This window comes from Aotus nancymaae, unplaced genomic scaffold, assembly GCF_030222135.1.
Source record: "Aotus nancymaae isolate 86718 unplaced genomic scaffold, 86718_ANA_hifiasm-v0.15.2.pri h1tg000057l, whole genome shotgun sequence".
NCBI classification, from domain to species: domain Eukaryota; kingdom Metazoa; phylum Chordata; class Mammalia; order Primates; family Aotidae; genus Aotus; species Aotus nancymaae.
In genome coordinates this window covers 30,898,442-30,918,367 of record NW_026988471.1, presented here as the reverse complement: position 1 = coordinate 30,918,367, position 19,926 = coordinate 30,898,442, and the positions used below count along the sequence as shown (strand labels likewise).

Here is a 19,926-nt window from a genome sequence, read left to right as displayed (position 1 = left end):
CGGCCAAAAGTCACATTTCTTAATGTTACCAGGTATTTTATCAGAAAAATCATTAATTCTTTTGAGACTATGAAGCTTACAGTGATAAAAGTTTTATGAAAGTCTGATTTTCACTTGAAAACCTCAGTTTTATCCTTGACAACAAATATATTATTTTCTTTAAAGTACTAGATTCTATTTTTTTTTCCCCTTTTGAGACAGGATCTCACTGTGTCACCCAGGCTGGAGTCAGTGAGTTGATCATAGCTCACACAGCCTTGAATTCCCAAGCTCAAGTGATCCTCCTGCCCCAGCCTTCTGAGTAGCTAGGACTGCAGCCCCGTGCCATCATGTCCAGCTATTTTTTAAAAAATTATTTTTGTAGAGATGTGTTCTCACTGTGTTGCTCATGCTGGTCTTGAACTTTTGGCCTGAATCTGTCCTCCCACCTCAGCCTCTCAAAGTGCTGCAGTTACAGGCATGAACCACCATGATTGTCTTTTGTTTACTTTTGAGAAAACTCTTGCCAGCTACCTAAACTAGAATAGCCATAATTTATCTATAGTCATCTTTTGAAATAAAAATTTTGTTCCATGAGGAAAATGTTTAGTTTAGCTTACAGCTCACAACTACACAAGTGCTTTTTCCTGAGACATATTTCCATATGCAGCAGAAGCGTTTTATTTATCACCACAGATTGAATACATTTTGCCATATAGAATATTAAAAAGATATCTACTCAAGAGTCAAGATTTAATGAAATTAAGAACTCCCTTCTTTTTAAACTTAGTGTGAGTAAGGTTAAAAAAATAGGACTACTAGTACATGTTGATTATACTACTTTGACCTTTGTTCTAATGGACCAATGGTTTTATGCTCCCTCACTTTTGCACCATAAGTACAAATAAAAAAAGTAAATAACTTCCTTGTATTCTTATGAAAATAATTTTATGGATTGCTGCATAGGATCTTGAGGACTAATACCAAGAATCCAAAGTTCACACTTTTCGGAACTATTGTGATAGACCTTAAGAGGGTGACTTGATTTAAATTGTAGAAGAGGTATTGGGGAAGGTATCTCTGAGGAATGGATTTTGTAAGCCAGACTAACCAAGTCAAGGGGACAGTAGCACGGGTGAAAAGTTTGAAGTAGGCAAAGTTGTTGGTGTTATCAAGGAACTACAAGAAGACCAGTACACATAAAGTATTATGATCAAGGCGGGCAAGAGTAATAGCAAATTTGCCAGTGCATTTGAGAGTGTAGAACCCGTTTTAAGGATTCTAGATTTTACCCTGTGACCATGAAATGCTGTGAAAGGCTTTAAGCAAGGGAAGTGATATGATCTAGGTTTCCAGAAAATCACTCTGACTGTTTAAGGAATTTTAAAAATGATACATTTTAGTTCTTTTCCATATTGGTAGTTGCAGTATTCTTTCCTGAGTATAATTAAAACTCTAAAAATTTTTTACTCAGAATTCAGGATGTCTTTAGCTAGTAGTAACTTGATTTGGATACATATTTTTCAGAAATCCTTGCAGGACAGAAAAAAGCAAAAGGAATGCTTTTTGGGGCCACATGACATTTTATTCTTTGGTTAAAGTATCTTCACTTCCTGTGAAACCTTTATAAAATTACTCTTATGTTCCATTATTTGGACTAAGTGGCTGAATAAACAATCATGAGGATACACACTCAGGCAGCTTGTACATTGGGTGCACAGACTACATTCATCATTGTAACTCTACAAATGTGAATTCTCTGGAGCTATTATATATGAAGTACATTTATTTCTAAGAGAATGCCTACTGATCTTGCTCCTCCCCCATTTTTTCCATATTAAAGGTTTCTTTTACCTGTGTATCAACAATGATGATGTGCTAATATTGAAAAGTTACTCCTTTAAAGACAAAGCACCCTTGCAGTCAAATAAAGGGAGAGAAAGTGGCATTGCTTCTAATGCCTATATTATTTATTTCTCTTCAAAATATTCCTGTGGCCTTGGTGTTTATAGATCTGGCATTCTAACAAAGAAAATGCATGAACTTTAATGTACACTATTCATTTTCTTTTGTTAGTATTTAGCTAACAAAGAGACCCATTTTGAGATTACTACTGGTTTAAATGCCCCATTTTACTTCCCTTTCAATGACATCTAACTTTTTTTTGGTTTTGTTTTTAGATATATTGCTTTTAAGGGTTTTATATTGATGGAACCTAAATCTTTTTTTTCCTCATTATTTCTTTTAATCAAATATGGAACTTCACTTGGCTATTGGTGACTTTTCTACCAAACCAGAAAGAATCTGTAGGGTGCTCAGTTGGTTAATTCAGATTGATGGGGTTCTTTTCCCTTCATCTAGGTTGGGGCAGACAAAAAGGCAAGCAAGGAAAGTAGGTATCAGAGGAGTTAATTAGGCTTCCAGCAGACCTCTGGTGCTTATTCTGGAGCAGTGTATGTTTTGGCTATTGTTAGAACCTTATTATACTTAGGAAATTTATGTATGCCTTGAATTTAGATTGATATTTTAAAAATCACTTCATATTTTGACTATGTGTTTTAGATTTTCCAGGAGTGCTCTGATGTTAAATATTCTTTCTCTCTATTTTTTCATATATTCCCCAGTCAGAAAAATACCCTTTCCCATATTTGATTCTTGTTTCGTATATTACCTGGGTCTAGTCAGGTTACCTAAACATTTCTGAGTTACCAGTATAAATAGCCCACATTAGACTTTAATTTTAAAAAGGTATGTCATATTATTTATGTGCTATTAAGATAGGTGACTAGAGTGCTGTCTTTTAGTTTTCTTCATTTAGAAATCTATAGATTTGAATTTTTTTTGTGAAATGGTTCTTGAATTGATGATAGAGATAATGACAAGAAATGAGAATTAGCAGTGCTAATAACATACTGAAGGAAGAGGGGTAGAAAAAAGATTCTGTCGTCTGTAAAGAGCTTAAATTAACGAGCAAAAAGCAACCCAATTAAAAAGTGGGCAAAGGACATGAAAAGACACTTTTCAAAAGAAGACACATACGTGGCCAACACGCATAAAAAAAAAATTCTCATAATCACTGATCACTAGAGCGATGCAAATCAAAACCACAATGAGACACCATCTGATAATAGTCAGAATGGCTATTATTGAAAAGTCAAAAATTAACAGATGCTGGCAAGGTTGTGGTGTAAAAGAAAGTTTATACATTGTTGGTAGGAGTATAAAAATTGGTTCAGCCATTGTGGAAAACAGCCATTGTGGTGATTTCTCAAAGAACTTAAAACAGAAGTAACTCTGGACCTAGCAGTCCAGTTATTGGGTATGTACCCAAAGGAATATAAATTGTTCTGCCATAAAGACACATGCACATATGTGTTAATTGCAGCACTGTTCACAATAGTAAAGATGTGGAATCAACATAAATGCTTATCAGTGGTAAACTAAAGAAAAGGTGGTACACACACATATATATATATATTTATATATACACACACACACACACACACTGTGTAATATTATGCAGCAATATAAAAGATTGAGCTCATATCCTTTCCAGCAACATGGAGCTAGAGGCCATTATCCTAAGCAAACTCCCACAGGAACAGAAAACCAAATACTCCATGTTCTCACAAGTTAGGAGCTAAATATTGAGTACCTGTGGACATAAGGGAACAACAGACACTGAAACCTACTTGAGGGTAAAGGGTGGGAGGAGGGTGAGGATTAAAAAACTACTATGGGCCAGGAATGGTGGTTCACGCTTGTAATCCCAGCACTTTGGGAGGCCAAGGTGGGCAGATCATGAGGTCAGGAGTTCGAGACCATCCTGGCCAACATAGTGAAATCCCATCTATACTAAAAAATACAAAAAGTTAGCTGGGTGTAGTGGTGGGTGCCTGTAATCCCAGCTACTCAGGAGGCTGAGGCAGGAGGTTGCAGTGAGCTGAAATTACACCATTGCGCTCCAGCCGGGGTGACAGTGCAAGACTTTGTCTCAAATAATCTGTACACCAAACCCTGGTGACTCATAATTTACCTATGTTACAAACCTGTACAGGTACCCTTGAACCTAAAGGAAAAGTTAAAAGAAAGAAAAAGAGATTGTTTCTGACCAGAAATGGCCTGTGAATGAAGTCTTACATTTGCTGTGTGTGCTATCTTAAGGAGGTTTTGGGACTCTAAACTGAGAACCACTTACCCACAACTTTCTCCTTTTTTTCATAGCAGATCAACTTAATATCCACAGCTTTATCTCCTCTCTCCCTCCCTGCAATATATGAAGTAACACATAACAAACAATTGGTTAATTTTCTTAGCTGTGATAGAATTTTATGTGACTAAATACATTGCTAACACACACATTCCCTGGCCTGCAAATTTTTGATAGAAAAGAACTAGCTTATCTCTCAGCTTTTTTCCTTGAACTGAGCAATCAGTAATACTTTTCTAGTTACATAGCATATCATATACTTTCTTCTCATAGTTTTGGCTTTATGAGTCTAAGTTTTATATGTGATGTGGGAAGGTTGGTTCATATGAATATTGGAGAACAGAGAACATTGATAGTTTTGGAATTCAGATTGTAGGGCAGGTTTGGATATTTGACATAGAATGAGAGGAAATTAATATTACTACTGATGTCAAGATAAAGAGATTATAAAGATTTAAGCTACACTTTAGCTCTGTTCTTTTCTTTAGACTACAGTGCAAATAGCACATCATCTAGTTTCTTCGTTTTTGAGAATGACTTCTACTTGAATGGGAATAGAGAAAGCTTATTGTATAGAATTCTTTTCAACAAGATTCCTTTTCCCCCTACTGTCGAAGAAATGTGGAAATAGCTTTATTAGAATGCTTCTTTATAATGGATATTTTAGATAGATATTTAGAATTTTATGCTGTTATGTATTTTTATTAAAATCATAGTGGATCTTTTTTTTTTTTTTTGGGACGGAGTCTTGGTCTGTCACCCATGCTAGAGTGCAATGGTGTGATCTCGGCTCACTGCAACCTCTGCCTGCTGGGTTCAAGTGCTTCTCCTGCCTCAGCCGCCTGAATAGCTGGGATTACAGGCATGTGCCACCGTGCCCAGCTAATTTTTGTATTTTTAGTAGAGACAGGGTTTCACCATCTTGGCCAGGCTGGTCTTGAACTCCAGTCGTGATCCACCTGCCTCAGCCTCCCAAAGTATTGGGATTATAGGCGTGACTACCACGCCCAACCCATGGTGGATCTTAGAAGGTAATTTCAGAATGTGTTAGAATTTTGAGATTTTAATAGCTTAAATGCATAAAATCCAGTTAATAAAATACAGCTTCTGAAAATCTATTAAAACCTATTGTATCCTTGTCAGTGTGAATACAGAGATTATTTTATGCATATTTTATGCATAGTGGATTGGTTTACTGTATTAATAGCTGGTATTTCCAAGTATTGAATATGATTCTCTTAAAGGCCATCTAATAAAGACAAAAATAAGGAATTGAACTTAATTAATGGAGGAGCAAGTCATTATTAGGTATATTAGTTTGCTAGGGCTGTCATAACAAAACACCACAGATTGGGTGGTTTAAACAACAGAAATTTTTTTTTAAACAGTTTTAAAAGCTGGAAGTTCAATATCAAGTTTCTGTCAGGGTTGGTTTCTCCTGAACTTTCTCCTCTGCCTGTTGTAGGTGGCTGCCCTCTTGTTGCCCCTTCCCACATGATCATACCTCTTTGTGGGCATACCCCTGGTGTCTCTTTTTCCTGTAAGGAGACCAGACTCATTGGATTAGGTCCCCACCCTAATGTCCTCATTTGAACTTAATCGCCCCTTTGAAGACCTTATCTCTAAATAGCAATATGGTCTGTGCTCCTAGGGATTGGTACTTCACCATGTGAATTTTGCAGGGGAACACAGTTCAGCCATTAACAGTTGGTAATTAAATCAATCAAGAAGGAAACAAGTAATTTGTAAGAATTACTTGTTTCCTTCTTTATTTAATAAGGTTTGTGTAGAAGTGCAATTGTTCTGTGTTTTTTGTTGTGTATCTCCTAGCCGGAGAATTTTCATCCTTGGGCCTTCTCATCATGTGCCCCTCTCTCGATGTGCACTTTCCAGTGTGGATATATATAGGACACCCCTGTATGACCTTCATATTGACCAAAAGAGTAAGTATATAGAAGTATTATAGCTTTCAAATAGCTAATATTCTTTTAATAGGACTTGTAAATTAATTAAAAACTTACAAATATGAACAGAATCATAAGTAATATCTCAATATTTAAAATAAAATTTGTTGTAACTAATCTGCATAAAACAGCAAAAAAAAAAAAAAAAAAAAGGAAACTCTTCCATATCCCTAAAAGGCAACTAGTGTTTTTCACTTAGCTACAGAAATCTGTCAGATCTGCTAGTCTGCAGATTGCAGTGGTTACATTAATATTCAGGAAAATGCCATGTACTCAGTGTACCAGGAGACAAGAAATTAGTACCCATACCAGTTTCATGAAAGATTTTGGCCATGTTAATCTACTTCTATGTAGTGTCACTTTTCTCACTGTAAATAGGTAATGCTGATAATATATTTTCTTTCAAATGATTTTTATGGGAAAAAATGAGCCTGTAATTATGAAACTCTGAAAGAAGTGTGCTATATAAATGATAAATATATTTTATTTTTAAACATGCCTACAATTTTGATTGACTTATTTTTTCTATAGGATTCCAGTCACATTTTTATTTAGTTGTTCTTACACAATAGGTGTATAAAGTAAAAACCTTTTGACTTTATAAAGGTATTTTTGGAGGGGGGGTAATTTTAAAAATATAGAACAGTATAAAGAATAGTATAAGAAATAACTGATGTACTTAAATTAACATCCACAATTTATTCAGTTTCTCGCTCCTCCTGAACTCAGTTTACCTGCCCAGAAGTAACCAGCTTCATGAACTGGGTATGTGTCCTTTCAGTTCATCAAATTATTCACACACACACACACACACACACACACACACACACACCCACCCATATATATACTTTTTTGTTTTTTAAAGAGTCTTACTCTGTGGCCCAGGCTGGAGTGCAGTGGCATGATTATAGTTCACTGCAGCCTCAAACTCCTGGGCTCAATTGATCCTCCTACCTCAGCCTCCCAAGTAGCTAGGACCCCAGGCACACATCACCACACCCAACTAATTAAAAAAATTTTTTTTTGTGGAGTTAGGGCCTTGCTATGTTGTCCAGGCTGATCTTGAATTCCCAGTCTCAAGCAATTCTGTCTTGGCCTCCCAGAGTGCTGAGATTATAGGTGTGAGCCACTGTACCTGGCCTCAAATTATATTTTTAAGTATGTTAGGGGTGATATTGTTTCAAAGAATTTTGCAAAAATGTCTTGTGTAGAAGAAAGGAGTTGAGGCCTGGTGTGGTGATTCATGTCTGAAATCCCAGCACTTTGGGAGGCTGAGACGGGCAGATTGCTTGGGCTCAGGAATTTGAGCTGGGCAACATGGCAAAACCCTGTCTATACAAAAAAGTACAAAACTCCGATGGGTATGGTGGCACATGGCTGTGGTCTCAGCCACCTGGTGGGAAGGGAAAGGGCGGAGGGTAGGGTGGTAAGGTGGGAAGATGATGGCTTGAGCCAGGGAGGTAGTGGTTGCAGTGAGCTGAAATCATGCTGATGTACTCCAGCCTTGCCTGGGTGACAGAGTGAAACCCTGTCTCCAAAAATAAATAAATAAAATAATAAAGGAGTCTATTTGCAAGAAAAAAATTCTTTTTTCTTATTTTTGATGTAAATTTTTATGATTTGGGGTTTTAGGTATCATAGAATATTAGCAATTTGTTAATGCATCTTATTAATGAAACTGGAGTTTTTCTGATCTTACTTCCTGAGATGGTTTTAGGGAACACATTTTACTTTTAAAACCTTGTTGAGGCATTCACAAAATTTTAATTTTGGGTAGCTTACCAGTGAAGAAATAGAGAATTTTTTAAAGAAAAGAGGTCATGCAGCCATTTCTTTCTTTCTTTGGTATAGGTAAACCCATTTAAGGATCTGGTTATAAAGTTGTTGGTTCTGTTCTGTGCTAAAAATATTCTTATATATATTTTTTACACATTAACTTTTACGTTTTTCTTGTTCTACAGTATTCAATTTTAAGTATAGTTCATCAGAAGGGCCTGAATTACTAGGTCTTTTTAAGTTGGGATGGTATTTTGGCAAATTTATATTTTGATCTATCCTACAGGCTTAATTTTGAATTTTCAGGAAAATAGCATTAGTGAGAATTTTCTCTTGGTATGGCAGAAACCTGAGGTGTGAAATAATACCACACATTTTATTAAAAAAAAAACTCAGAAACTATACTATTGACCTCATGAGTTAAATAGACCAGTGGTTTTTCCATTTTTCAGTAGAAATTCTAATTATATTCTCACTAGCATGTACTGATTAAAGTCAAGGAAAAGCCTAGACCCAAAGGTGATTTTAGAAATAATGAGGGGAACTGATGAAGAATTGAAGTGATCATTTTTTATATCACTATGTAACATATGCAAATAATGAGTAAGTCTTTACATGTATTACTGTTTTACCTGTTAAATAAAAACTAGTTCTGTTTTTTTCCCCCTCTCTTTCTCCTTACTCACCCTCCCTCCTTCCTTTCCATTGTTTTGTTTTGTTTTACACTTGATCTCAGCCAAAAGGCCGAGAAGCGATTGTTTTGTTTTGTTTTAATAAAAATGAGAATATTATCTGGTGTTTCTGTCTCTTGCCAAAGCATGTAGTTAATTGTGTTACTGGGTGGAATCTCAAAGGATAAGGATATACATTAATATATTTGTTTTACTATATTTTGAAATCTCTTTAGTTTACGGAGAACTATGGAAGACAGGAATGTTTGAACGCATGTCTCTGCAGACAGATGAAGATGAACACAGTATTGAAATGCATTTGCCTTATACAGCTAAAGCCATGGAAAGGTATATTGATTGATATAAGAAATCCCCAGGAAATCATAGACATTAATTTCTTTGGTATTTTAAAACTAGTAAATCCTAATAATTATCAGGATAAGGAGATTAAGAAATGAGATAAAAAATTGAGACAAGAGTGTCTTAATGTGGATTGTTGGTTTTGAGTAGTTTGCCTATGAAGGCTGAATGTATGAATTGACATGATTGTTTTATTAGGTGGAAGTATTAAAAAAAAAACTCATGGATATGTGAGTGTATGTGGGTATGTATATATCTTGCTTTGCTTGTATTTTATTCATTCAACATTTCTTTATCTTAGAATAATAATTACATTCTTTTATGGTACCATGCTATAATTAATCATTAAATTTTAGACTTGTATTTAATTTTGGAGGTCATTTATTTCAACCTTTTGCAAGATACGTGAATCTTTTTATGATACACATGGCAGATTATTATGTAGTACCTGCTAAAGGTCTTCCTGTGATGAGGTACTCACTGTACTGTGAGCAGAACAAGGACAAGGATGATACTTACTTTGTTCTCTACTGTATGCCCCACTGCCTAGCACAATGTCCAGCACATAGTAGTTATTAAAGTATTTTGATAAAATGAAAAAATTATTTCAAGGGTTTTCTTCTTTTAGTAAAACATTTGGATTAGGAAGTCTTCTCTTTTGTAGGTTTCTCTAATTTTTAAAACCATTTCCTATATATGGACTTAATATTTCATATTTAGTTGGGCAGTTCTAAGTACAGTAATATAATTCCTTCTCTGGATTCGTTCATTGTATTTTCTTAGTAAAGTACATGATGATGCTCTGTAGGCTGTCTGTAAATATTAAATGCACTAATAAAGTCTAAGATAACGTTATTTTTATGTTGATGTAGCTTACTATTGGCTAATGTGCTCAGCTAAAACCCAAGGCCTTTTCATAATATTCAATGAATTATTTTCTGTTCTCAGACTTTTGTGTGGTTGATTTTTTTTAAACCCTGAATATGTATGTCTTCTCAATTATTGCTGTTTATTTTTTCTTGTTTAGCTCATTATTGCAGTCTTTTTGGATTATTTCCACTCTTACTCTGTATTCAAAGTATTATTTACTTTTCTCAGTATTTTATCTGCTTCTGCTCACAATGATAACCATGAGGAATTATATAAATCTACGGAAGTTTCAAAAAAAATCAGTGTGATACTACATTATAAGCAGTATAATTTTAGGGTTTTTAACACATTCTAATTCTTCAAAAATGTGAAACCATATATATTATTTCTTGAATTATTGATGTAATCAGAACTTTCTATTCTTCAACCAGAAAAGATAATCAAATATTTTTATTCACTGAAATGTTTGCATATTTTCTCTTGACAAAATATAATTTAGACTTAATAAATACTAATACTCTGGGTGCAGTGGCACTTGCCTGTAATTCCAGCACTTGGGGACGCTGAGCTGGGTGGATGGCTTGAGCCCAGGAGTTCAAGACCAGCTTGGGCAACGTGGCAAAACTCCATCTCTACTAAAAATACAAAAATTAGCTGCGTGTAGTGTTGGGTGCTTGTAGTCCCAGCTACTTGGGAGGCTGAGGTGGGATGATTGCTTGAGTCTGGGTGGTTGAGGCTGCATTGAGCCAAGATTGTGGCACTGTACTCCAGCCTAGGTGACACAGTGAGACCCTGTCTCAAAAAAACAAAAACACACAATAAAACCCCAAAAAACAGGACCAATAAACTGACAATAGTATTCTCAAGGAGGTTATAGCAAAACAACATTTTTATTGTTATTTTAAAAGTAAAACATGTACATTGTGGAACATTTAGGAAAATAGAAACTGAAAGCCAGCAGATAAAATTCCTATTTATAATTCCCTGTTTTAAATAGTATCAAATAAACTACTGCCGCATTACATTAGGATCCCTAATATTGATGGTACTAAGTATCTTTATAACATTAGTTGGACTCATTACCTTATGTCAGTTATTTATTACTAAGTAACAAAAGCTGCTACTTAAAATTACCTATATCAGTTATCTATTACTAAGTAACAGATTTAAACTGTGACTTAAAATTGGGGCAGGGAATGCCTTGTTCCAGTCCACAAGACACTGAGGGAGCTCAAATGGGGCTACAGTATCTCGGATAGCATCACTCATGTGTCTTGCATCTTAGTGCTGGCTCTCTGTTGAGACCCCCTCATTTCTTCTGCAGCTGACCTGTTTGTTCATCAAGTACGGTATGTTTTCTTTTTTTTTGGGCGGGTGGGTGTTGCTCTCTAGAATAATAGCTTAAACTTTTTTTTTTTTTTTTAAATCATGAGAGTAACACCAGAAATTTCTAGGCCTCTTATGTCCTAGGCTGGAAACTACATAGCACATTTCCAGTGAATTGTGTTTTTCAAAGCAAGTAAGATCACTATGTCAGCTAAGATTTAAGGAAAAGAGCAACATATTGCTTCTCTTGATGGGAGGAATAGCATGTGTATACAGGAATAAGATAAATTGTTGGCAGCTGTCTTTGCTGATGGTCTACTACAGTTCTTCCTCTGGTGGACAATTCATGTCTCGCTAACATGTCATATACACCCAGCCCTCTCAGGATGTTCAGAAATCTTACTTACTATGACCCCAGGCTCAAAATCTATTATGATCTCCATAAAGTTAGGATGTGAATGAGGCTCCTGGAGTGTGGGTCCTCTTTCTGGGGGACAGGGGGCGGGGCAGGAGGCAGGGAAGAGTCACAGCTCTGTTGCCCAGGCTGGAGTGCAGTGGCATGATCGTTGCTCAACTACAGCCCCCACCTCCTGGTCTCAAGAGGTCTTCTCACCTCAGCCTCCCAAAGCAATGGGATTATAGGCATGAGCCACTGTGCTCGGCCTCTTTTTTTTGATAAGAGATAGGGTCTCATTCTGTCACCCAGGCTGGAGTGCAGTGGCACAATTATAACTCACTGCAGCCTTAAACTCCTGGGCTCAAGGGATCTTCCTACCTCAGCTTTCAAAGTAGTGGTACTACAGGTACTACCATATCTGACTAATTTACTACCATATCTGGCTAATTTTAAAAACATTTTCTTAGAGACGGGGTCTTACTATGTTCCTCAGGCTGGTCTTGAACTCCTGACCTCAAGTGAGCTTCTTGCTTCAGTCTCCCAAGTAATGTCTTAGTTATCTATTGCAGCATAACAAATCACCTCAGTGTATGTATTTTTTTTCTTTTTTTAAAAAATTAAAAACTTTGATTTTTGTGGGTGCATGGTATATATGGGGTACATGAGATGTTTTGATACAGTCATGCAGTATAATCACATCATGGAGAATGGGGTATTAAAAATACTTTAAGCATTTATCCTTAGTATCACAGACAATCAAATTATACTCTTTTAGTTACTTAAAAATGTACAATTGAGTTACTGACTATAGTCACCCTGTTGTGCTATGAAATACTAGGTCTTACTCATTCTTTCTATTTTGTTTTGTATCTATTAACCATCCTCACCTACTGCACAGCCCTCCACTATTCTTCCCAGCCTCTGGTAACCATCCTTCTACTCTCCATGTCTGTGAATTCAATAATTTTGGTTTTTAGGTCCCACAAATGTGTACTTTTTCACTTATGATTCTATAGTTTGGAAATTTAGTTGGGTCAGTGGAGATAATTTGTCTCTGTTTGACCTGCTGTCATTTGAGGCAGCTTGGCTAAAGACTCCAAGATGTCCTAGCTTCCTCTCTTGGGCCCATGGTGCTGGTTATCTTCTTGAGGCACATCAGTTTTTTCATCTTGGTTCTCATCTGTCTCTGCCTGTTGACACTCACCCTTCAGGGCTTCTCTGTTCACATGGTGTAACCTCTCTAGCAGGACAGCAATTTGAGCAAAAGTAGAAATTTCCAGTCCTCTTAATATCTAAGTGTAGAACTGGCACAGCATCACTTATGCCTCATTCTCCTGGTCAAAGTGTGTCATAAGGCTAAATTCAAGGAGAGGGAACTACAGATGCTACTTTTGATGGGAGGAGTGACATTGAGCATTGAGAGATGGGAAGAATTTTTGGTGATTAGATTTGTAGAAACTGTGGTTAAATACTTGAGGGATTATTTGTAAATAAGTCTTTGTTCCTTCCATGGTAGTTCCCTAATGTTTACTGCCTGGAGCAGCTAGTCTTCACCATGTCTGCTATGCATAGCACAGTACCTGGTATATAAAAGGATTTCAGTAATTAATTGTTGAATGAATTAATAAACTGTCTTGCCATTTTCAATACTTTAATTAAATACTTTTTTCCAAAAAGTGGATCAAATGTTTTTTTTTTAAATTACCTTTTTTAATTTTCAAAAAATAAAAAATTTCTGAATCATCTTTAGCTATAAATATATATTTTTTAAAACTGCTTTTCTTGTCATGAATGTATTTTCCTGTCATTTTTTACTCCATTTTATTGGTTATACATAAAGCTTTCTAGTAAAGATCCTTGTAGTACTTTAATCAATTCTTGACCATTTAACTTTTAAGCTTTCCCCTCATTTTTCACTATTATAAACCACATTATGTATTTAAAAAAAAAGTTATGTCTAAGATATTTAAACTTCTGCATGTTTTTAATAGATTTAAAAATTAGAGCTTTTAAAAAATAGTAATATAAAAAAGAAAACATAAAATGACTCATGATCTCATTTCTCAGTTAACTCTACTGACAAAAAATATATGTACGTGGTTAGAAAATGTAAATAGAATCAAGAAGTACAAAATGAATGGTGGAAGACTCTGGTTCTAATTAGCTTGTGTTTACTGTCAGTAAAAGTTTTATGGCATACATTAACATTTTTGCATAGGTAAGTTTGTGTATATATGTAAAATTCATACATACACATGTTTATGTTAAAACATACACACGAGATCATATCTTATGCACTTTGTTATGTTTTGTCCATATAGTAAAAAAAAATTTTTTTCTTATGATTACTTTTTCTTTTATATGTCATCATATATTATCTTTTATATTGAAGTGCATACTTTTACTATTCTAATTATTTTTAAAATATTTTTGAGATGGAGTTTTACTCTTGTCTCCCAGGCTGGAGTGCAATGGCACGATCTTGGCTCACTGCAACCTCTGCCTCCCGGATTCAAGTGATTCTCCTGCCTCAGCCTCCCAAGTAGTGGGATTACAGGCATGCTCACTGTGTCCAGCCTAATTTTTTTTTTTTTTTTTGAGATGGAGTTTCATTTTGTTGGCCAGGCTGGAGTGCAGGGGTGTAACCTCGGCTCGCTGCAACCTCTGCCTTCCTGGTTCAAGCGATTCTTCTGCCTCAGCCTCCCAAGTAGCTGGGAGTACAGGTGCCCGCCACCATACCCATTTAATTTTTTTGTATTTTTAGTAGAGATGGGGTTTCACCATGTTGGCCAGGCTAGTCTTGAACTCCTGACCTCAAGTGATCCACCTGCCTTGGCCTCCTCAAGTGATCCACCTGCCTTGTGCTAGGATTACAGCGTGAGCCACTACTTCTGGCCTATAATTGCTTTTTATAATTGCTTTTGAGGGAGGTTCAATTAAGATATAGTTAGGGGCCGGGCGCGGTGGCTCAAGCCCAGCACTTTGGGAGGCTGAGGCGGGCAGATCACTTGAGGTCAGGAGTTCAAGACCAGCCTGGCCAACATGGTGAAACCCCGTCTCATTTTTCCAAAAAGTAAAAAAAGTAGCTGGACGAGGTAGTGTAAACTTGTGGTCCCAGCTACTTGGGAGGCTGAGGTGGGAGGAGTACTTCAGCCTGGGAGGTCTAGTTATGTTTATCTGTTGTGTTTATCCATAATGATTATATTTTTGAGTTCCCTAAGTGAGAATGCTACATTAGATGCTTTTATATGGCATTAAATACCATTCATACCTAAGCAGTTTTCCTGTTCTTAACATCTTGAATTAGTATGGTACATTTGTTACAAGTGATGAACCAGTATCGATACATTACTGTATTAACTAAAGTCCATAGTTTAATTAGGATTTACTCTTTGTGTTGGATAGTCTTACGGTTTTTGCCAAATGCCTGCCATGTCTCTGTTGTTACAGTACCATACAGAATTGTTTCACTGCCTAAAAACCAGTGCTTCACCTATTCATCACCTTCTCCCCATCCCTGAACTCCTAGTAACCACTTACCATTTTACTGTCTCAATAATTTGCCTTTTCTTGAATGTCCTGTACTTGGGAGTCATACAGTATATATATACTTTCAAATTAGCTTTCATATAGCAATATACCTTCAAGATTCCTCCATTTCTTTTTAGAGTTTGATAACTTCTTTTTATCACTGAATAGTATTTCATTTTATGGGTGTATCATAGTTCGTTTATCCATCCCACCTACTGAAGGATTGTTGCTATGGTGAATTAATATCTACCTTGCTTATTACCTTTTTCCCTTCCCTTCCCTCCCTCCTCTTTTTGAGATGGAGTTTCACTCTTGTTGCCCAGGCTGGAGTGCAATGGCACGATCTTGGCTCACTGCAACCTCCGCCAAGGGTTCAAGTAATTCTCCTACCTCAGCCCCCCGAGTAGCTGACATTACAGGCATGCACCACCATGCCTAGCTAATTTTGTATTTTTAGTAAAGATGGGGTTTCTCCATGTTGGTCAGGCTGGTCTTGAACTCCTGACCTCAGGTGATCTGCCTGGCTCCACCTCCCAAAGTGCTGATATTACAGGCCTGAGCTCCCATGCCTGGCCTTTATTACATTTTCTAATCATTACCTTTTTTTTTTCTTTTTGTGGTCTTCCACTTTTTTCCTGACTTCTCTGGTTTTAATTGTGCATTTTATATGAATATGATTTTTTCCTCTCTTAACATATTATTTATACATATATATGTTTATATATTTTTTTATTATGAACAAATGGCTCCAGATATGTTTATACTTTTTTATTATTGTCTTTTCATTTTTGCCATGGAGTCTGCAGCATACATTTACAACTAATTAACAACTTTCTTCATTTTTTATTTTATTGAGACAGGGTCTCACTCTTTATTCAGGCTAGAGAGCAGTGGTACACAATCGTGACTTATTGCAACTTCGACCTCCTTGGCTGAAGAGATCCTCCTGCCTCAGCCTTTTAAGTAGCTGGGACTACAGACATGCACCACCATGCCTGGCTAATTTTTAAATTTTTTGTAGAGACAGAGTCTCACTATCTTGGCCAGGTGGTCTTGAATTCATGGGTTCAAGCTATCCTCCTGCCATGATCTCCCAAAGTACTGGGATTATAGGCACGAGCCACTGCACCTGGCTAACAGCTTTCAAATAACATTGTACTACTTCATGGGTAGTAGAAGCATCATCTAAGGGTCTTCCTAATTTTGCCCTCCTGTCCCTTATGACATTACTGTCATTTGTTTCACTTTTCCGTAAGCTACAGTTAAGCTTATATCCATAAGCTATAATCATCAAATACATTGCTGTTTTTATTAATTTGAACTATTTGTTAGACCAATTAAGAATAAGACAGAAATGAAATAAAATATTTTATTTTATTCTCATTTACTCTTTCTCTAATGTACTTGCTTGCTTTATGTAGATATGCTTTTCTGATGTATATCCTTGTTCTTCTCACTGAAGGACTTATTTTAACATTTCTTGCAAGGCAGATCTAATGTCTAAATTGACAGACTCCCTCAATTTTTGTTAGACTAACAAAGGCTTTATTTCTCCTTTAATTTTGAAAGAAATTTTTAGTGGATGTAGAATTCTAAATTAGTGAGTTTTTTTCTTTCATTATCAGCACTTTATCACTTCTTGCATGGTTTCTGAAAAGAATCATTTTTATTCATTTTCTCTATAGCTAAAGTGTTTTTGTCCTCTTGATTTCTTTCAAGAGCTTTTGTTTGTCTTTGTTTTTTTTTTTTTTTGCCGTTTTAATATACCTAAGTGTCAATTTATTTGTATTTATTTTTCTTGGGGTTCTCTGAGCTTCCTGGTTTTGTGGTTTGCTGTCTGTCATTAATTTTGGAAACTTCTCAGCAGTTACTGTATTTCTTTCTCTCTTTCTGGTTTTCCCATTTTATGTGTATTATATCTTTTATAAATTTTAGCATTTAAAAAAATTTCTTTGAAGAATGTCATTGGTATTTTGCTAGGTATTTTATTAAATATTTAAATTGCATTGGGTAGTATGGACATTTAAATAATATTAATTCTTCCAATCCATGAACATGGGATATCTTTCCAGTTTTTTGTGTCCTCTTCAATTCCTTTCATCAGTGTTTCAAAATTTTCCTTGTATAGATCTTTCACTTCCTTGGTTAAATTTATTCCTAGGTATTTTATTTTTTGGTAACTATTGTAAATGGGATTGCTTTTTTGCTTTCTTTCAGTTTGATCACTGTTTGCATATAGAAATGCTGCTGATTTTTCTATGTTGATTTTGTATCCTCCATCTTTACTGAATTTGTTTATTAGATCTAAGAGTTTGTTGGTGGAGTCTTCAGGTTTTTCTGAATATAAGACCATGTCATCTGCAAACAAGGATAATTTGACTTCTTCTTTTACATTTGGATGCCCTTTATTTAACCTCTCTTAACTAATTGCTCTGGCTATGTCTTCCAGTACTATGTTGAATAGAAGTGGTGAAAATGGGCATCCTTATCTTGTTCCAGATCTTAGTGGAAAGGTTTTCAGCTTTTCCCTGTTCATTATGATATTAGCTGTGGGTTTGTCATATGTGATATTTGTCATGTTGAAGTATGTTCTTTCTACACCCAATTTGTTAAGAGACTTTTTAGATAAGGTCTGAGTCCTGCATTTCTTTCAGTTCCTTTCCCCTATTATTATACAGGTGCCCTGTTCATGTAGTGGTAAGATTTTAGGTGAGCCTATGCCACTGGTCTGTGACTTAACAAGTTCTTCTCAGATTTTTTCCCACTTTAGATCAGATAAGATGGCTGGAGGGGGCTGGATTTGGGTATTACTTTTACTCCAAGTCTGTTTCGCTCTTGTAAGGCCCAATTTTGTTAGGCTCTGGTAAAATAGCTTCTCTTGCAGTTAGACATTTTTGTAAAGATAACAGAATACTTAGTGAAGTAGGTATTTGTTGGGGCTCTTGGAAGTAAAACTTTCAAAAAGCCTTCTATGGCTTGATCCCTTTGGTTCCCAGGAGTTTGTATCTCTCAGGGTAGTCCACATTTAGTCTCCAGCAGTTAGTTCATTACTCTTTAAGTATTCCTGCTGGCTCCAAGGGTGGTTTATGATTCTCTGATTCTGTCTGTGTTTCCAGTTTTTGGGGCATTGGTTTGCTCTGTCACCTCAGTTCTCTGATGGATCTGGTAAGAGTTATAGGTTTTTAGTACAGCTGTTTTAATTGTTAGGATAAGAGTAATGCCTTCTAAAATTTTTCCATGTTGGATCAGAAACTGGAAATCTCTTTCCTTTTTTTCTTCTCTCTCTCTTTTTTTTTTTTTAACTCTCACCATATGGGAGGAAGTCTGAAGTTTCCTGAAATCTTAACTAGCACCTGTTTATATCACTACCTGTTTTGATTCTTAAAGAAGATTCAGTGCATTCTGTAGACAGTTGCTTTAAGCAGTGTGTGGGTAGGACTGGAGTTAGGAAGAGAGGGTCAAGGGTCAAAAATGTTTAGAAAAAAATATAGACACTTAGAAATCTGAGCTTCTTTCACTTTCTTAAAGAAAACTCTTCTAAATGAATTACTGAATGACCCAAGTACCATGTAAAAGTATTATACCAGTTTATAGCTCTGATTTCACTATTTAAAATTTGCTGTTTTGTGGTGGTTGTAAACAGAATTTTTTTCCCTTTAACTTTACCTCCTTCTGAAAAATACACAAAATAAGAGACTCTTTTCTGATGTCTCTCTTAAACACAGATTAAGAATAATGCATTTTACATGTGGGAGTAAATAAATAGGTTAATGAAACTCATTTTGGCTCCTAAGTGGTAATTTTTCGTCTTTTCTGTTTTACTAGTTGTACTAGTTGTGTGTGTGTTTTTTAGACAGGGTCTTGCTCTGTTGCTCATGCTGGAGTGCAGTGGTGCAATCTTGGCTTACCGCAACCTCCACTTCCTGGGCTCAAGTGATCTTCCCACCTCAGCATCCTGAGTAGCTGGGAACACAGGCGCACACCACCACACCTGGCTAATTTTTGTATTTTTTGTAGAGACAGAGTTTTGCCGTGTTCTCCAGGCTGGTCTCGAACTGGGCTCAAGCAATCTGCCTGCTTCAGCCTCCTAAAGTGCTGGCATTAGACGTGTGAGCCACTGTGCCTGGCCTTACTAGTTATGTTTTATAATAATTGGCTTGTTTTTAAGATGACATTTACTCTCAACATTTTAAGATTTTAAAAATTTTGGTTAAACTGAATTTTTCAAGTATAATAGATGTACCTAATTGTACTAACCTATGTTTAAGGATGGAGAATACAAAAATAAGAAAACACGCTGTTTGTTTTCTCATCTTATAGTCTGGTAGAATAGATAAGAAATGTACATAAATGATTATAATGCAATTCAAAATGTAATTAAGTGTAATTAAAGAGTTACAGGAGCAAAGAGTAGGGAGTTGGGAGGAAAGAAGTAATAGTTGAGTTAGGGAAGCACAGAGGAGGCTTCATTGAAGGGATGGCGTTTGAATGGATTTTGAAGATGCCTGTAATTTTCATGGAATTGGGCATAAGATTTTCATGAGAAAGGGAGTTACGTAAATACAAAGTATAGGAGTAGGAAAACCCAGGGCTTATTTTAGTAGCAGGAAACTATTTGGCTTAACTTGTAGGCGTTGTAAAAGGCTTGGCTAGTAACTGAGATCTGTTTGTAGATGTTTTTTGTTTGGCTTGCATGGTTAGAAAAAAAATGTTTTCTATAGATGTTTATAGTTAGATATTGGTCCTACCATTCCCTATTATCTTACATCTTGTCTACCTTTTCACACATACATAACACCAACCTGGGGCTGGAGAGGTGACCTATAGAGATATTGCATAAGA

The 19,926-nt window shown here is 35.9% G+C and overlaps 1 protein-coding gene across 2 annotated transcripts in view; it reads left to right on the top strand.

Annotated features, from left to right (window-relative positions):
• MEMO1 (mediator of cell motility 1) overlaps nucleotides 1-19,926 on the top strand; it is a 152,369-nt gene that overhangs the window by 73,563 nt on the left and 58,880 nt on the right. For both annotated transcript variants that reach the window (XM_021674429.2, XM_021674430.2), the window contains 2 exons: nucleotides 6,020-6,132; nucleotides 8,837-8,948. In XM_021674429.2, coding sequence (XP_021530104.2) covers nucleotides 6,020-6,132; nucleotides 8,837-8,948 — 225 coding nt within the window. The remainder of the gene's footprint in view (nucleotides 1-6,019; nucleotides 6,133-8,836; nucleotides 8,949-19,926) is intronic.